The 15,117-nt window shown below is 36.7% G+C and overlaps 3 protein-coding genes, 1 long non-coding RNA gene and 2 other non-coding genes across 9 annotated transcripts; 5 read left to right on the plus strand and 1 right to left on the minus strand.

The window, feature by feature from the left end:
* Window positions 1-10: 10 nt before the first annotated feature.
* LOC141842316 (uncharacterized) lies at window positions 11-3,382 on the plus strand. Its single transcript, XM_074730524.1, is given in 8 exon segments — window positions 11-274; window positions 276-352; window positions 448-524; window positions 660-794; window positions 2,219-2,273; window positions 2,506-2,593; window positions 2,796-2,894; window positions 2,975-3,382. Coding segments are annotated over 8 exon segments (891 nt in total). The 5' UTR covers window positions 11-43; the 3' UTR covers window positions 3,104-3,382.
* Window positions 3,383-5,044: 1,662 nt separating this feature from the next.
* On the plus strand, window positions 5,045-5,723 carry LOC141842317 (uncharacterized). Its single transcript, XR_012602877.1, has 2 exons — window positions 5,045-5,277; window positions 5,394-5,723. It is a non-coding gene; the product is annotated as an uncharacterized LOC141842317 (long non-coding RNA).
* On the plus strand, window positions 5,509-5,587 carry LOC141842486 (small nucleolar RNA R12). The gene has a single exon (XR_012602923.1). It is a non-coding gene; the product is annotated as a small nucleolar RNA R12 (small nucleolar RNA).
* Window positions 5,666-5,750, plus strand: LOC141842474 (small nucleolar RNA SNORD24). Its single transcript, XR_012602912.1, has one exon. It is a non-coding gene; the product is annotated as a small nucleolar RNA SNORD24 (small nucleolar RNA).
* A 1,532-nt stretch (window positions 5,751-7,282) lies between these two features.
* Window positions 7,283-9,838, plus strand: LOC141840194 (protein MET1, chloroplastic). Its single transcript, XM_074728110.1, has 7 exons — window positions 7,283-7,761; window positions 7,898-8,004; window positions 8,331-8,425; window positions 8,835-8,911; window positions 9,095-9,215; window positions 9,291-9,350; window positions 9,504-9,838. The coding sequence occupies exons 1-7, from the start codon at window positions 7,385-7,387 to the stop codon at window positions 9,642-9,644; spliced, it is 978 nt and encodes a 325-aa protein (XP_074584211.1). The 5' UTR covers window positions 7,283-7,384; the 3' UTR covers window positions 9,645-9,838.
* Window positions 9,839-10,053: 215 nt separating this feature from the next.
* Window positions 10,054-14,420, minus strand: LOC141838914 (glutamate dehydrogenase 1, mitochondrial). Of its 4 annotated transcripts, XM_074726541.1 has the most exons (12): window positions 14,382-14,420; window positions 13,830-13,899; window positions 13,610-13,736; window positions 13,263-13,376; window positions 12,489-12,710; window positions 12,303-12,377; window positions 11,910-12,026; window positions 11,325-11,427; window positions 11,177-11,198; window positions 10,920-10,995; window positions 10,742-10,828; window positions 10,054-10,450 (listed from the first exon to the last, which is right to left on the minus strand). In XM_074726541.1, the coding sequence occupies exons 3-12, from the start codon at window positions 13,715-13,717 to the stop codon at window positions 10,265-10,267; spliced, it is 1,110 nt and encodes a 369-aa protein (XP_074582642.1). In that variant the 5' UTR covers window positions 13,718-13,736; window positions 13,830-13,899; window positions 14,382-14,420; the 3' UTR covers window positions 10,054-10,264. The 4 variants fall into 4 exon arrangements, with proteins under 4 accessions (XP_074582642.1, XP_074582641.1, XP_074582639.1 ...); XM_074726540.1 differs by having other exon boundaries at window positions 11,177-11,427; window positions 13,610-13,730; XM_074726538.1 differs by having other exon boundaries at window positions 11,177-11,427.
* Between the last annotated feature and the right edge of the window lie 697 nt (window positions 14,421-15,117).

Genomic DNA, 15,117 nt, shown 5'->3' on the forward strand with positions numbered 1-15,117 from the left:
GTAAGGGCTAAAAGCCTTATCCTGTTTGGGGAAGTGGAGAAGAATGGAGGCGAACTCTCTCCTCCGTTTCTCTTCTCCAAAGCTCAATCTTTCTCCCAACTTCTTCCCCAATTCTTCTCGTTCTTCATATCTTCGGATTCCTCTTGTACTGGGCTTCCATCCGTTACCGCATAAAGGCATCGTCCTGTCGTCATCTGCTCGGAATTCGCTCCCCCTTTCGCCTCCCTGTGCGGTTGCCGAAGCCTTGGAACGAGCGGCGGAGACGTCGAGTGCGCCCCGGAGCCTCTTCGCCCTCGAAGGTCGATAAGAGCGGGAGATTCTGTAGCCCGAGAGCTGCTCGCGAGCTCGCTCTGTGAGTTGCGCAACTTATTTTTGACCTAAAAAGGTTGCCTTTTAAAACCCTCTTTAAGGTTCAGTACTGTCCTTGTTCGGTTTGGCGGTGTTCAGGATGATTGCTTATGCCGCTTGTTTAGAAGGGTCTGATCCAGTTCGGCTCTTCGACAAGAGAGTGAATGCGAAAAGAGGTATAATTTACACAGTAGTTTACGTTGTGGAAATAGGATGAAGATTGAATTGTTTGTTGGGGTGCTTAGTGCTGGCTATTAAATAATTGCTTTATAGATTGATTATGTATATGTTTTTTGGTTTTGTACACTCAGAGCCTGGTTATGTTTTCGACAAGGCCGCCCTGCTGCAATACAATCACATGAGCTTTGGAGGGGCTCCTGTTGAGGTAGAGACAGAAGAAGAGGCAGAAGAGTTGATGCTACAAAATGATAAGGATTCTGCAAACGGTAATCAGCTCAATAGGTTTTAGAATACACACACACACACACACACACATATATATATATATATATATACTTGAATTGTAGTCCGTGGTCATCATTTTCATAGTTATTTTCAGTAGGTTGATCATTGTGAAAACCATGGCTTGTGATCCACCCCTTCGGTAAGTTGAAGATAAAATGTAAATGTGAGTTTGTGACCAGAGATGAGAGGTTTTTTGTGTTAACTCCACCTGATGACTATGACATTCAATTGGAGCTGATATGTGGATGATAGAAATACTTCTCAATAGTGGATTACTGTAAGAAAATTATCAGTTATTTTCATTTATTTACATCATGCTGCCAGGAAATTGTTCATGTTCCCTAGCCAAAACATGAATGCAATTTAGATACTCATTTATTTACTGATCAGCTTTGTGAAGCTTTTGGTTCTACCTTATATATGGTACCAAGGTTAATCTCTTCTAATCGATATTGCTAGAAAAAAATAAGCCATTTCTTCTCTTTCCTGAAATGCACTATTTTTTACTTTTAAGAGTAGAACTGAAATGGAAAAGTGTGTTTCTGCATCTGTTATAATGCGGCTCCTTTGTGATATACACATGGGTTGAGATAGAAGCATACTGAAATTTCTGTTTAGTGCATTTTGCATGAATGCAAATTTGACTATGCGATGAGGGTTATGTGGAATTGTAAATAAGGGTGCAAGCATGTGTAATCACTACACACAGTTGGGAGAAATATGATTATGTTGCTCCACATCATGTATTGCCCATCTTTTTGACTGTATTTGTGCAGTTATGTAAGTTATTGCAGGTTAGGGTCTTATGTGAAAGTTATCAAGGTTCATGTTCTCTTTTTCTGCAATTTCATTTACTTTTGTGAATTGGAATCCATGTGAACTCTTGATTGTTATGCCAAACACAGTTTGCAAATTTTAATGCACATCAAACCATTGTGTTTCGCAAAACAAGTATAGGCTTTTGGCTTACCACATGTTTTCTGGTAATAATGTAAAAATATTTTCCTAAGTAGCAGTTTGGATGCCTGTGTGCGACAAATGAACAACGGCTTTCTAGAGTTTCATCTGCTGCTCTAGTATGACCAAGAACATGGAAATTGACCTATTCTAGGTAGCTTTATTTTTCCTTCATAAGATAACCATAAAAGAAAGGTTTCATGACATGAAAAGTTTTTGAATGATCTTTTTCAAGCTAAAGCATTCCTTTGACTAATGCCCATTAAAACTGTTTCAAAAATTCATCAAATGTTCTGACCATGGGAGCTACTTTCGGTACTTGTCACTATTACCAACTGTTTTTTATCACTCAATTTTGGCATAATATTAGTAAAGTTTTCTATGTGAACTTCCCCTTGATTCTCTTACCTAACTTCATTTTTTATTTTGTTTCTTTTATTTTTTTCAGAAGAAGAAGTTTTATCAGCCCCTCCAAAGTTGGTCTACAACAGATTTGTTTTGCGGTGCTTTCCTGTTCCTTGATCCTGTCAGATTCCATTTTATTTTATTGAACTCTAATACAATGCATTATAGACTTGCAGTATCATAGTGATGATTTAGTGAGCTATGATTAAACATGTCGTCTCTCCATGTTGTTGTTTCTACTTTGTAATGTGAATTATTGCTCAACCAAGATCTTGTTTGGAATTGCTTGTGTTTTTCTCTTGTTTGAAACAGCTTATGTTTTTTTCTCAGCCTCACAAGGGATATGTTGGTAGCTGTGGTTGATCGGTGGAATGCTCATGTTCGGTTCATTGACAAAATAATCCCCCAAAACTGGAAGGTCTGGTATGCATCTCTTAGGCATAGATGAGCTTTTGTTTAATTATGGCTCAATCTGAGATGGCAATATATGCCAATTTTTGAATCAATGATACTATTTTCTTTGCATGTGAGAGTTTTTGATTCATTCTATCGTTCTGTCCTTAACAATTATAACTTGTTTCAATTCTTCGTTCCAGTTTGTTGATAATTCAAACTTGCAGGATGAACCTGCAGCAAGAATTTTGGAACTCTGCATTCTGCACCTTGCTATGGCTGAGATAACAGCAACAGGAACCAGGCACCAAATTGTCATCAACGAGGTAGTTTTCTTCCTCCGGATAGGCCTTAATCGTCGCTGCCTTGTTTTCGCCATTAATGTTTCTTACTTCTCGTCGTGAAGGCTGTTGATCTTGCCAAGCGTTTTTGCGACGGTTGTGCCCCTCGAGTGATCAATGGATGCCTCCGCACTTTCGTTAAAGATTATAACCCAGTCGATTCTGGCCTGCCTTTAGAGATGCCAAAAGCTTGAGAAACACTTCTTTGCTGCTAGAGGAACACAAAGTCGGATGAGCAAACTCTGATGATCAGCTGGTCCATTGTCATGGAAGCTTACCATGACCTCTACAAGTTAAGTGGGTGAGAAGAGGAAGGTTGAAGAATTTATCATCTTAACCTGCCCAAGTAGCATCTGAGATGTATGCCGATGCTGTGTTTGATAGAAATCATGTCGCTAATCGCATACTTACTCTGAACTGTATACATATCTTAGACATTCTTGTGAAATTATCTTGCTCTTCCTTTGTATTTTGATTCCTAGTGCACCTTGTTAGTCAAGCACTGGAATAGGCTAACCATGTATGGGTCTCCTATTCGAGTCGTTAGGTGGACAAGTGTCGATCGAGCTATATTGATCTTGTGGTTGTGGGTCAAGTAGAGATGAAGGCCATGTAAGCAGATCATCACTAGTGGAGAAGGAAGCGTCGCATATAGTAGCATCAATAAGAACATTCTTAGTTAGGGACATTTGGCGTGAGCGTTATCATGTTTTGCATCAATCAATGAGAACATTCTCGCTTGACTTGGAGGCAAATTGATCAAACCCCTAGCAAATGTATAAGAACTCAATGGTGTGGCAAATAGATGTTGTTATAGGTCGGTATAACTTGATCCAATAGGTCAAGATTTGATCCGATTGGAGATGACATGTTGGACAGAAGACTTGAATCCGGTGGCTGACTAGTTTGGTTCCGCACTCGGGCTCCACAATCGAATTCTACGCTCACACTCCCTACCCTAGCAAGGTGGTCAGGCCCTGACTTGGCAAACAGTTCAATTCTGGCTCCTTGACTCGACTCGAGACGCAATTCGACTACTCCACTCGGGTTGACATCCAGTCAAGTCTTCCCAAAATCTTGGATACTAACTCCCGATCGAACCAATCTTGACTCCCAGTCTTGATTGGGTCTGTTATACCTAAGACTCACCCAGATGCTCAGTGTTCAAGACTCGGTCCCTCGAACCCAGACCCCTGACACTCTGTCATCCAGCTTATAGACAACCGTTAGAAGAACACGTGCTATAATATAATATTTGGGGTAGCTCATCTGCCTTATTAAAGCATCATAATTTAGGATGGCATAGACAGATGTCGAAGCAGGCGTGGGTGATAGGACTCTTCGCTATAGCAGTGGCGATGATGGAATAGTCTCCTTATCAACGATGTGACATTTTTTTTGACAAAATCTTCACTGATGGGATACTCTTCTTAATTCTTAATTAAGACAAGACATCTTTCTTTCTCATAGTTCTATAAAACGACCTCGCCTCTTGTGGGTGCAGGTACGCACACGTACAATCAAGAACCTCCTTACTTTATCATTTTCTGCCATTTTCCTCTCCTGCTGCGGCTTGACTTGAACGTCAAAGTGGCTAAGCCAAAGCATCCCTAGTCTTCGTTCTCATTCTTGTCTTCCTCCTTACAACCCAGCGGTCAATGGTATGCTAGGATCCGAAGCCTTCCTCCTCAACTGGTAGTGGATATCACTTTTGGGAAGTCAACATACAAGTCAATTATCCGATGACTCATATCTCAAGCAAGAACAGCAAGAACAGATGCCAAAGACAATTGCCTTCATTCTCTATAGTAAGTTAATTTTTATAGAGCCTCAAATCTCGAACGATAATGGTGATTATCACCAAGAGTATTTTAAAATTTTCAAATTTGTAATTATTTTAATAATTTTAAAATTGTATTGTATTTTTAAAAAGCCGATAAATTTGAAAAAGATGTAACATTTTTTCTTCTTTTTAATAATGTTAAAATTTATCTAATATTTAGTTTTTGCACCCTTATCCTATACCGCGGGATACCAGAAACGCCAGCCCCTCTATAAAAGCACAATCAGGAACGCAGTGCAAATTAGGGTTCGAGGAGTTCGTCTGCCGCATGCCGCGCCGTTCCTCGCCGTTCCTCTCCGACCTTCGATGCCTGGTTCTATGTTTTGATCTGATTCGTTTGATTTCTCGAAGTCCTTCCGATGATTCTAGTTTTTTTTCTTTCTCTATAGCTGCTTTGAAGGCCTAATATTGCAATTGTTTGCTGATCGGTTTCTGCCACAGCAAGGAATCTATCGTTAGGCCAGATTGAGTTCATCCTTTAGCTCCGTTGGTCTTCTCAATCTTATAGGGGTTTTCGGTGACAAGGTTGATACATTTGCTATTCCTTTACCCCCATCCATTTCGTGCTTCGATGGGAGCATTTTACGTTTGATCTTTGGTTCAAAAACATGATTTTGGTTCAAAAACATGATGTTTGCCAGAAATCTTTTCTAGATCTGCGCTTGATTTGATGGATCGTTGAAGATCTGATTTGATCTGAAATTTGTGATTTGATGAAACATAAAAGAAATCCAACTTTGATTTGTTTCTCGCATGGTGTTGGGTGATGAAAAGAATCAGACGGATTCCCATTGATTCATAAAGATGATATCTTAACCAGCTACTTCTGACGCATCATGCCTTACCAAAGAATTTTTTTGTTCTATTTTTTGTTTTTTTTCTTGAATTTTTTGGAAGAGAATGAATCTTTCTTAGCCTGTGATGTGATTACGGTATTTGCTACTCTTGATGGGATGAAACCCATTTGATGATCTCTAACCACCAAGATCTCTGAGGCTCTTTTCTCTATTTTATTTCATTTGAAATAAAAGGTTTTCTAATCACATTTTAAGATAATTATTATGATGAATATGCTCCAACTAATTCTTGTTTTGTTGAGCATGATTAAATATTTAAGTTTTTAAATTGCCAAAAATAATAAATATTTTTTAAATGTAGATAAATGTTTTGAAATTAATTCTTTATTAAATATTTAAATAAGAAAATGATTGGTGTGGTAATAATGAAAAGTAAACTTAGTGATTAATATATATAAGCATTTAAGTAATTTATATGTCAAACATTTTCTATTTTAAAATATATGCTTATGCGAACCTTATAAATGTTTAACTGTAAGATATATACAGTTCTTTAAAAGTTTATAAAATTTTTCATGGATATTATATTTGAGTACCGTAAACGTAATAAAACATAATCAAGATTAATTTTAAATAATAATTTTGCGTGAAGATAAATATGGGCGTTGAGTCCAATTGTATAATTAATATATAAAAAAGAGTTGCAAATTCTATTGAAGAATTGACTTATTTTTAATAACAATGAATATGTTTCAATAAAAAATTATTATAATTTTAAAAAAAGTGTAGTGCAAAGGGGAAGAATAATAATCGTGACATATTTCTCGAAATATAGAAATTCTTAAATTTATAGAGATTAAAATTTAGTTATTTTATAATTATACATAAGTAATAAAATAAAGGATAAAAATTAAAATATAGTAATTACGACATCTAAGTCTTATAGGTAAAAATATTTATTCATAAAAAAAGTATTCTATTTAATCATAATTACTACATATAAATCATTATTATATCAAAATAAACTTTATAATTATTATTATATCAAAATAATCTATATTAATTTAGTAAAATTATTTAAATTTTATCAAAATTAATTTAATAAATTTTATAATTTAGTTAAAATTATTTTAAAAGCATGATAGTTAAATTTTAAATTCTAAATCATAAACTTTGAATATTATTATATTAGAATATTTTTTTATTAACTTAATTGAAATTATTTAAATCTTAAATTTTAAAATTTAAAATTCTAAATCATAAACTTTGAATATTATTATATCAAAATATTTTTTACAAATTTAATCAAAATTTTTTTTTTACTTTATTAAAATCATTTGAAAATAATTACATCAAATAATTAATGTAAAAATTAATAAATAATTGCTACAACATTATCATAATATTATATTAAATATTATTTGTTATAATAGTAATTAATCATAATTATTATAATAATATTTAAAATAAAAATATTCTCATAATAAAATGTCGAGTGAGACATTTTTATTATTATTATTTTTTAAATAAGCACTATTTTATTTTTTTTGCATACTTTGAGCAGTCATTTCATTTTTACTCAAAAAAATAAATACGTAGATTAATTAAACACGCATGAATTATCTATTTTTTTAAAAATAATAATATCGTATGTTTCATTGACTCTTTATTGCCAAATGAATGGTCTCAATTTCCAGAGTGTGTTAGAATGTGATGGATAGAAGAAAAACTGAAACACTCGAACTGCTAACATGCACCACAGAACCCTTCCTCATCTCTTCCTCTTCCTCCACCAATCGAGCAGAGCAGCACGGAGCAGGTAGCAGAATCCCACCATGTCCATCGTTGCTCCTGCTGCAAATCCCTTTCTCTGCTCCTCCCCCTCCCTCTCCACTCCGCATCCCACTCGGCGATTCGCCCTCCAGTGTCTCCCCAATCGCACCTCCCACAAGCCCTTACTCTTGAAGCGCTCGATCCGTGCCCCTAGGGCTTCACCTTCCTCTTCCTCCTCTTCCGCCACGGAGGAGTCGCAGCCGCCGCAATCCGAGGCCGAGGAGGAGGGCGACCTGTACGAGGTGGAGCTGGAGAAGCCGTACGGGCTCAAGTTCATGAAGGGCAGCGACAGGGCGACCTACATCGACGCGATCGCGCCCGGTAGCAACGCCGACAGGTCCGGCAAATTCACCGTCGGAGATAAAGTGATCGCTACAAGGTTTGCTTTTGCCTTATTTTTGCTTGATTTGGAGAAAAATCTCTTCTTCAAAGAGAATTCTCAACTTTGAGCATAAATCTTAGGCACAATAGTTTGAGCAGAAAACTCATGAGTAGATGCTTAAAAATGGATGCAGTGCTGTTTTTGGAACAGAAATTTGGCCAGCTGCTGAGTATGGTAGAACAATGTATACCATTCGTCAAAGAATTGGTCCTTTGCTCATGAAAATGGAAAAGAGATATGGTGAGTTCCCCTTCCATTTCTTGTCCATGAAACCGATGCAAACATGAAAACTTGGATTTTGTTAATTCTTTGAGTCACTTGCCAATTGCTATTTGTGATAAATCGGTTTCTTACAATGAACTGATGCAAATATTAGAGGTTGCCTTTGTTTGATCCCTGCATTATTTGCAATGGTGGCCTCTGAGAATAGAGATGTAGATCATAAAATGAAGTCATTTTAGGATAAACATATCATTCATGTTCAAAAGAATGTTCAAATTTACACATGATAAGTAGCTAGTGTTTACTTGTTGAATCTATCAAACCTTGTTATCTTAATGTCTCAGGAAAGTTACCTGATGTTGCTGACTTAACTGAGAAAGAAATTATACGAGCCGAGAGGAACTCTGGTGTTGTCAGTGACCGAGTGAGGGAAATCCAAGTGAGTATCATTTGATAAACTCCTAAACTTAAAGCAATTTCATATCGTTCTACTCTTCCTTTTCTGTAACTTATCTTTCAAATCTGCACATTGACACTGTTACATCAAAACTGAATCTTGACTATTTAGACGAAGAAATGTTTGATGAACTGCAAACATGTTGAACTGCTAGATATTGACAATTGACATCCCGAATTACTGAAAATTTGAACTATAGGGTGATTGGACAGATTCCTCTTTAAATCCTTGCCACTCCAGATTACAAGTAGCTATTAAATATGAAACACCAGCAAAAATGGTGTATGTGTAGGTCATAAGTGCCTCAAATACTGCCATTCTTGTACTGTTTGCATCATATGGGCAATTAGGTTTTGTTGCATATATAATTTTCATATTTTTTTTCACCCAGATGCAAAACTACTTGCGCAAGAAACAACAGAAAGAACAAAGGCAAAATGATCTTCGCGAAGGATTAAAGCTTTATAGGTAAAATTGGATGATTGTTTTGCTGATGAATGTGTGATTAAGGTTTCATCACGTCAAATGCTTTATTCAAATGACAGCTCAAAAGTAACTGAATACCAATGCTAACCCAACTATGCTCAAGAAAGAAACACTTGGCATTTTGTTAATCATCGAAATAATGGCAAATTTCTTGATTCATACAAGGAGCGGGAAATATGAAGATGCTTTGGAAAAGTTTGAATCTATACTAGGCTCAAAACCTGAACCAGATGAGATGTCAGTGGCAAGTTACAATGTAGCATGTTGTTATTCCAAGCTTAATCAGGTAGGTGATGCTAATTTCATTTAGTTCAAAATTCACACAGAAGTCAGAGAAGGTTGACTAAATGTCTGGATGCAGGTACAAGCTGCGCTCTCTGCTTTAGAAGATGCAATGAAAGCAGGATATGATGATTTCAAGGTAATTAAGCTCATCTACTTGCAATCTTGTTCATTTTGATGCATCATTGGTATGCCCGACAGAAATATGAAAAGGATTAAATGCTAGTTACATGATAAATGCTGGATGCCTTGACAATGTGTGAATATTGACATGATCTTGGAAAAACTACAGACTATTCGCAATGATCCTGACCTCGCTACTGTACGAGCTTCAGAAGAATTCGAGCTTCTATTGAAGAAATTTGATGAGTCCTTTATCAATGAGAATGCCATAAATGCTATCAAGTCTCTTTTTGGATTCAACAAAAAGTAGAAATCTTTAGTCTCTGGTCTTTCAATTGTATAATTCTGTTCTTAAATTCTTTTGAGGAAAAGCCTATTTCTGGCTCTCATGATCCTGAGCATAGAAAGAATACCTTGGAATAATTAGATCCTTTTTTTCATACTATATAATGTATAGTTTCTTCAGCCAAATTGAAAGATCTCTGGTTTTGAAGGAGTTTGATTCTTCCTCGACCTCAAATTGTCTAATAATATTTCTTGCTCATCTTATTGCACTTGCCTAAAAAGATTGGAGTTCTCTGAAGTTCTATTTTGGTCAACTGATTTGTGTTTGGTAAGCACTTGAATAATCTTTAGATATTAGTCAGTGTTACAATGTTTCAGAGATTAGTAGCAAGTGCACTGATTCACTTAATCAAGTTATTTCTTCATAACTAGTCTTTCATTAAAACAAACCTGTTAAAACCAGTTTAGTACTTGCATTCATTTAGTGTAATAAGGGGCATCAAAATCACTTGATGGCCATCCAAATCCAAACTCAGACAAGCATCAAACCATGAGAAGATTTGATGATGACAAGGTTCAAACACTCTTAAGTCACCCAGTAGTTATTGTCTTGCTGTGACAATGTAAGCAGGAAAAGGTATCAGATTAAGCCTCCCATCCTCGTAGAACAGTCGCCCGTGCGACTCGGTTGACTCCAAGAGTAAAAGCCCCCATGCGGAGGTCACAGTTGTGTGTCTTGCACATCTCCTTCATGCCTTTGAAGCTTCTAGTCATGTATGTTTTCAGCTCAGCATTGACCTTATCTTCATCCCACATGAATCCTTGGATGTTCTGAGTCCAAAGAAGGAAATATTAATCTTCAATTTGCTGAATGCAAAAGTCAAGATGCAAAGTTTAATGCTAGCTGTTCATTTTGTCATATGTTGCTCAATACTATGAGAGAAAACCATAAACCAATGTTGCATTTGCCAAGTCATAACTCTATTCATTTATAATCTTTTAACATTCTCTAGAAAAATTAAATAATGCTCCTTTGGTTAGTTGCCACTGAATTCACTTGAACTAGAGTCAGTCTATTCACAAAGCTAGAAAGTAATGAAGGGGCAAGCAGTAACAACTAACCTGAACCCACTCAAAATAGCTCACAGTAACACCACCAGAGTTTGCATATATGTCAGGAAGAATGACAACACCTTTCTTAGATAAGATCTGAAAATATAGGGAGGAATTATAAGCTATAAGAGTCCGCTTAGTGATGATCAAATACTTGAATCAATCATGCCTAAAACTTCTCTATCACCTCATCAGCCTCAGGATCACTTGGATGGTTTGCTGCTTCAATAATGAATTTGGCCTTTATGTCATTGGCATTTTCCCTTTAGAGTGGAAGAAGAAAAAAATGGTCTCAGATAATTCAGCATAATAATAAGATCAACTAGCAACGAACTATATACTTTGTTTCTTTGATTTAGTTATGTGTCATGTTTGGAAACAGTAGGTTACAGAAATTCTATTCTTTATTTCCTCAAAAGATACAAGAATCATGAATGAAATAACCTGTTTATAACACCTCCAAGTGCTGCTGGGATAAGAACGTCACAGTCTTCCGTAAGCAAGGAACTTGGATTAATCGATTCTCCACCATTAAAACCTTTGATTCCATGATTCTCCACAGAGTGTTTGAGTAGTTTTTCGATGTCAATACCTTTAGGATTCTTTATGGCTCCTGTGACATCGCTAACAGCAATCACCTTACCACCAGCTTCACTAATGAGTTGAGCAGCCCAAGAACCAACATTACCAAAGCCCTGAGCAGAAACATGTTATTATCTTTAATGTAAGTTTCCGTCGAAAAGCCCCCATTGTGAAAATTGGTAAGACTCAGTTTTGATTACCACACAGTTCAGGTATACAAAATTTGAAATAGCATCCATACAGTATAGTTCTTTTAGGGGATACTTAATAGGATGCAAAAATAGAGCATAGAGCTCAGGGGAACTCAAATCAACACAAGGGATGAAAAGGATTCACAGCATAAAATGGTAAATATTCCTCTACTCATTGTATTTAACCATTTTTTCATTCAATGGATATTCTTCCATCTCAGTTGCTACTATGACCATATAGGAGCAAAAATTTGTCTTTAACTCCCATATATATATATACTATAATCCTATGAGATTCTCAATCTGTAAAAATAGCATTGCTTTAGTTTTGTAAATGGTTTTTCAGTTGATCAATAACTCAGACTTTATATCTTATGAGTAACGACAATGTTTGGGAGCTTCACCTGTATTATAAAACGCTGATCTTTGATGGACTTTCCATAGTCAGCAAGGAGGCTTTCTGTTGCGAACAGGACTCCCCTTCCAGTAGCTGCATCTCTACCAAGAGATCCACCAAGATCCTTCAAAAAATAAATAAATTATCATTTAGCAGCTGAAATGTTTGAAATAAATTGCTGCTATCCATAGAGAATGAAATTTGTAACCAAAATCAGATCAGACATCAATCTGAGTCAATTACATAATTTATTAAATTTGATCAAGGTTGGTTCAAATTTGATATAACAGAATCCATTTATCAGTTTGGTTCAGACAAAAGAAAACCTAGACAAGACACATTTTCAACAATAAAAATAAAAAATTCAGAGATCTTTGATGGATTCATCAGAGTCACTTACAATGGGTTTTCCAGTAACAACAGCTGGTGAGTAGCCATGAAACTTTGAGTACTCATCCAGTATCCATGCCATTGTCTGTGGTATTTGCAGGAAAATGGTTGGATCAATCGATGGTGAAGCACATTGAAAGCAATATTTGCTCAGCAAACATCAGAAAAGTCAAAAAGAAAAGTAGAAACAATTAACCTGTGGGTTAGTTCCCATATCAGGTGCTGGCACATCAGTGTGAATGCCAATTAGATCATGTATTTTCTGTGTGAAAACTCTAGTAAGTCGTTCGAGCTCAGAGACACTAAGTTCTCCAGGACTGCAACCAATTCCACCTTTTGCACCTCCATATGGTATATTTGCTACAGCTGTTTTCCAAGTCATTAATTGTGCCAAGGCATTCACTTCATCTGGGTCAACCTAAAACATATCATATCAACTCATTTAATGTCTTTTAGTATGGGTTTTAACACATTATTTTAATATCGGATCAGCACAGTAAAAATGAAAGTGCAATCTACAGACTTTTAAAAGATCTTGAACTTGTGTACAATTATTGCATAGCAGCCAAGCGAGACAAAAAGCAACTTTATGCTCTTTGCTTTGCATATGCTGGCTAGAAATCAACCACCTTGGATTTAACTCATTTGACAGGAACTCTATTAGAAAAAAAAAAATCTGCACTGATTTTGGTAAATCAAAGTTCTTATGAGATAAAAAGAAATAGGTAGCCTGATTTTTTTTTTAACCAAAAAGAAGTTGAGGAATTTGACAGACAGGAAGTTTCTTATCATAAATTTTTGTTGTATAAACCAGATGTTGTGCATAGTAGTAGCATAATTGTTGGCAGACATGAACAAATTATGATCATGTTTGTTTCCAGAGACATTTAGCTAAGGCAGACACCATGCGAAGTAAAATGATTTGTCAAGAAGACCTGCTACTATAAGGTAACCTAATATGCATACCCACCTCATGATGGAATCTGATTCCTCCCTTCATAGGACCTCTGGCATTATCATGTTGCACCCTAAAACCCACAAAAGATGCTAGAGTACCATCATCTTTTGGAATTGTACATTCAACCTGCAGAAAAAACATACTGTCAAAATAATATGGTAGTCCACTGTTAAACAAATAGTTGTCAAATAAATTGTGAGGTGCGTGATTATCAATCAACAACTAACATTGCAAACTTATTTCTTAGTTGACTAAGATGGATAAGAACTCTATGAATTATTTTATTTTTTAAAAAAAATGGCATCATATTTTGCAGAACCAATTCACAAATTCCTTTTGAAGTGTGCTAGCTAGTTTACCTTGATCTCTCTAAATGGAATTAGCAAACTCTTTTCGAGTTTAGCGTCCAACCCCAGCAGCTTAGCAGCCTGTTTGAAATTTCTGCTTGTTGCAACTAATGCGTTCATTTTCTCCCAAAACCTGCCACTTCAATTACAAAAAGAATATGAATGAATGAAACCAACAGCCCAACATTTATAAAGGCATCTCCTTCCTCTAATGTCATGGTTGGGTCCTCACCAGAAACTTTACAAAGCACACCTGCAAATTTCCACTCCCAGTGTCTACCTTCCCGGAACAAAACACTGACCTGCAAGCAAGTCCGAGTAGTGAACACAAAAGATGCTTAGACACTCCAAGCATGGAACAGAGATAGAGTAAAAGACAAGCCAGTGGTTACACATGTGTTCATTTGTGACAGGAATGCATAACAGAATGAAAGAAATGACACCTGTTCATGACACAAAAGCCTAGCTACATGTCAAAAGCTTGGAGAAGACTAACCAGAATTGGGTCGTCAGGCGAGACACAATGAAAAATTTCATGTTGAAACATGAGGATTAGGAAAAATACCATCTTCCAGAGAGACTACCTTAGATTACACGAGAGACGGCATTATATGACCATGGTTTCATACAGTCAATGATCAAAGTTCACCTAAACGACTTTACTCCAGTAGTCTATGGCCATTTATTATTGTACAATATCATGTTTTGCACATAAAACACGACCAAATCATATGTGCGAGGCACAATCTGAAGCAGAAAAGGGAATAGAAGCTAGGGCAAGTACCAATCCGACTGGTGGCAGGGAAATGATGCACAAGCTTCCGGGAGGGAGGCGGAAGGGGTATAAAAGGAGGTGGGGAAGGGCGAGGAATCCGCATCCAGAGCCTGGGTGGGGGACTCCGCCATGGCTGCTGGGCCTACTGCAGTGCACTATAGGTGGAATCAGCTTCCATTAACGGCCATTTGCTGGAGTAGAGGGAATCCCATCGAGCCTTCGTAGCCGCTTGCGAATTCGTGGATTCCACCTCCTCTTCCCACCTCCGCAGCATTGTTCAGGGAAAAAGCATCGCTGTTTAGGGTTTTTCTTGTGAGAATTGATCAATGGCGATGAACACACACACACACAAAAAAAATCCTTATTTTAAAGTAATAAACACTAAACAATTCTCAAATGGAAAAAAGGAAAAAGAAATGGGCAGAAGGGAGAAGAAGAGCAGGAATTGTACCGTGCAGCTCAATTCCAAATGCCAATGGTGGTCTCCAACAGCAAGAGGGGGGCGATCGATGGATTCCATCACTCCTCACATTGTTCTCTTCTGCTTTATGCTCTCTGAAAATAAAGCATCATCACCATCATCATCATCATCTTCCACTCGATGCCATGCCTGCAAAATTTCTGATCTCATCTCCTTGACCATCAACAGCCTTTCTGTTACTGGAGAATGACTCACTAATCCACACTTTAATTTCCTCTCCCTTCTTTTTGTTTGTTCTAAGAAAAAATTATTGACTTAAATTCC

The sequence above is a fragment of the Curcuma longa genome, chromosome 11 (assembly GCF_044706935.1).
Source record: "Curcuma longa cultivar G26 ecotype Majalengka, Jawa Barat chromosome 11, ITB_CL_G26_1.1, whole genome shotgun sequence".
In the NCBI taxonomy this organism is placed as follows: Eukaryota; Viridiplantae; Streptophyta; class Magnoliopsida; order Zingiberales; family Zingiberaceae; genus Curcuma; species Curcuma longa.

What these genes read in the sequence shown, in the direction of transcription:
- LOC141838914 (XM_074726540.1), bottom strand. Translation starts at nt 13,717, where the DNA reads ATGAACGCATTAGTTGCAACAAGCAGAAATTTCAAACAGGCTGCTAAG. An exon ending in TTCCATTTAGAGAGATCAAG is followed by an intron (nt 13,377 to 13,609) that starts GTAAACTAGCTA and finishes TTTTTTCTGCAG; the next exon opens with GTTGAATGTACAATTCCAAA. An exon ending in GAATCAGATTCCATCATGAG is followed by an intron (nt 12,711 to 13,262) that starts GTGGGTATGCAT and finishes GATATGTTTTAG; the next exon opens with GTTGACCCAGATGAAGTGAA.
- LOC141840194 (XM_074728110.1), top strand. Translation starts at nt 7,385, where the DNA reads ATGTCCATCGTTGCTCCTGCTGCAAATCCCTTTCTCTGCTCCTCCCCC. An exon ending in GTTATTCCAAGCTTAATCAG is followed by an intron (nt 9,216 to 9,290) that starts GTAGGTGATGCT and finishes GTCTGGATGCAG; the next exon opens with GTACAAGCTGCGCTCTCTGC. An exon ending in CAGGATATGATGATTTCAAG is followed by an intron (nt 9,351 to 9,503) that starts GTAATTAAGCTC and finishes GAAAAACTACAG; the next exon opens with ACTATTCGCAATGATCCTGA.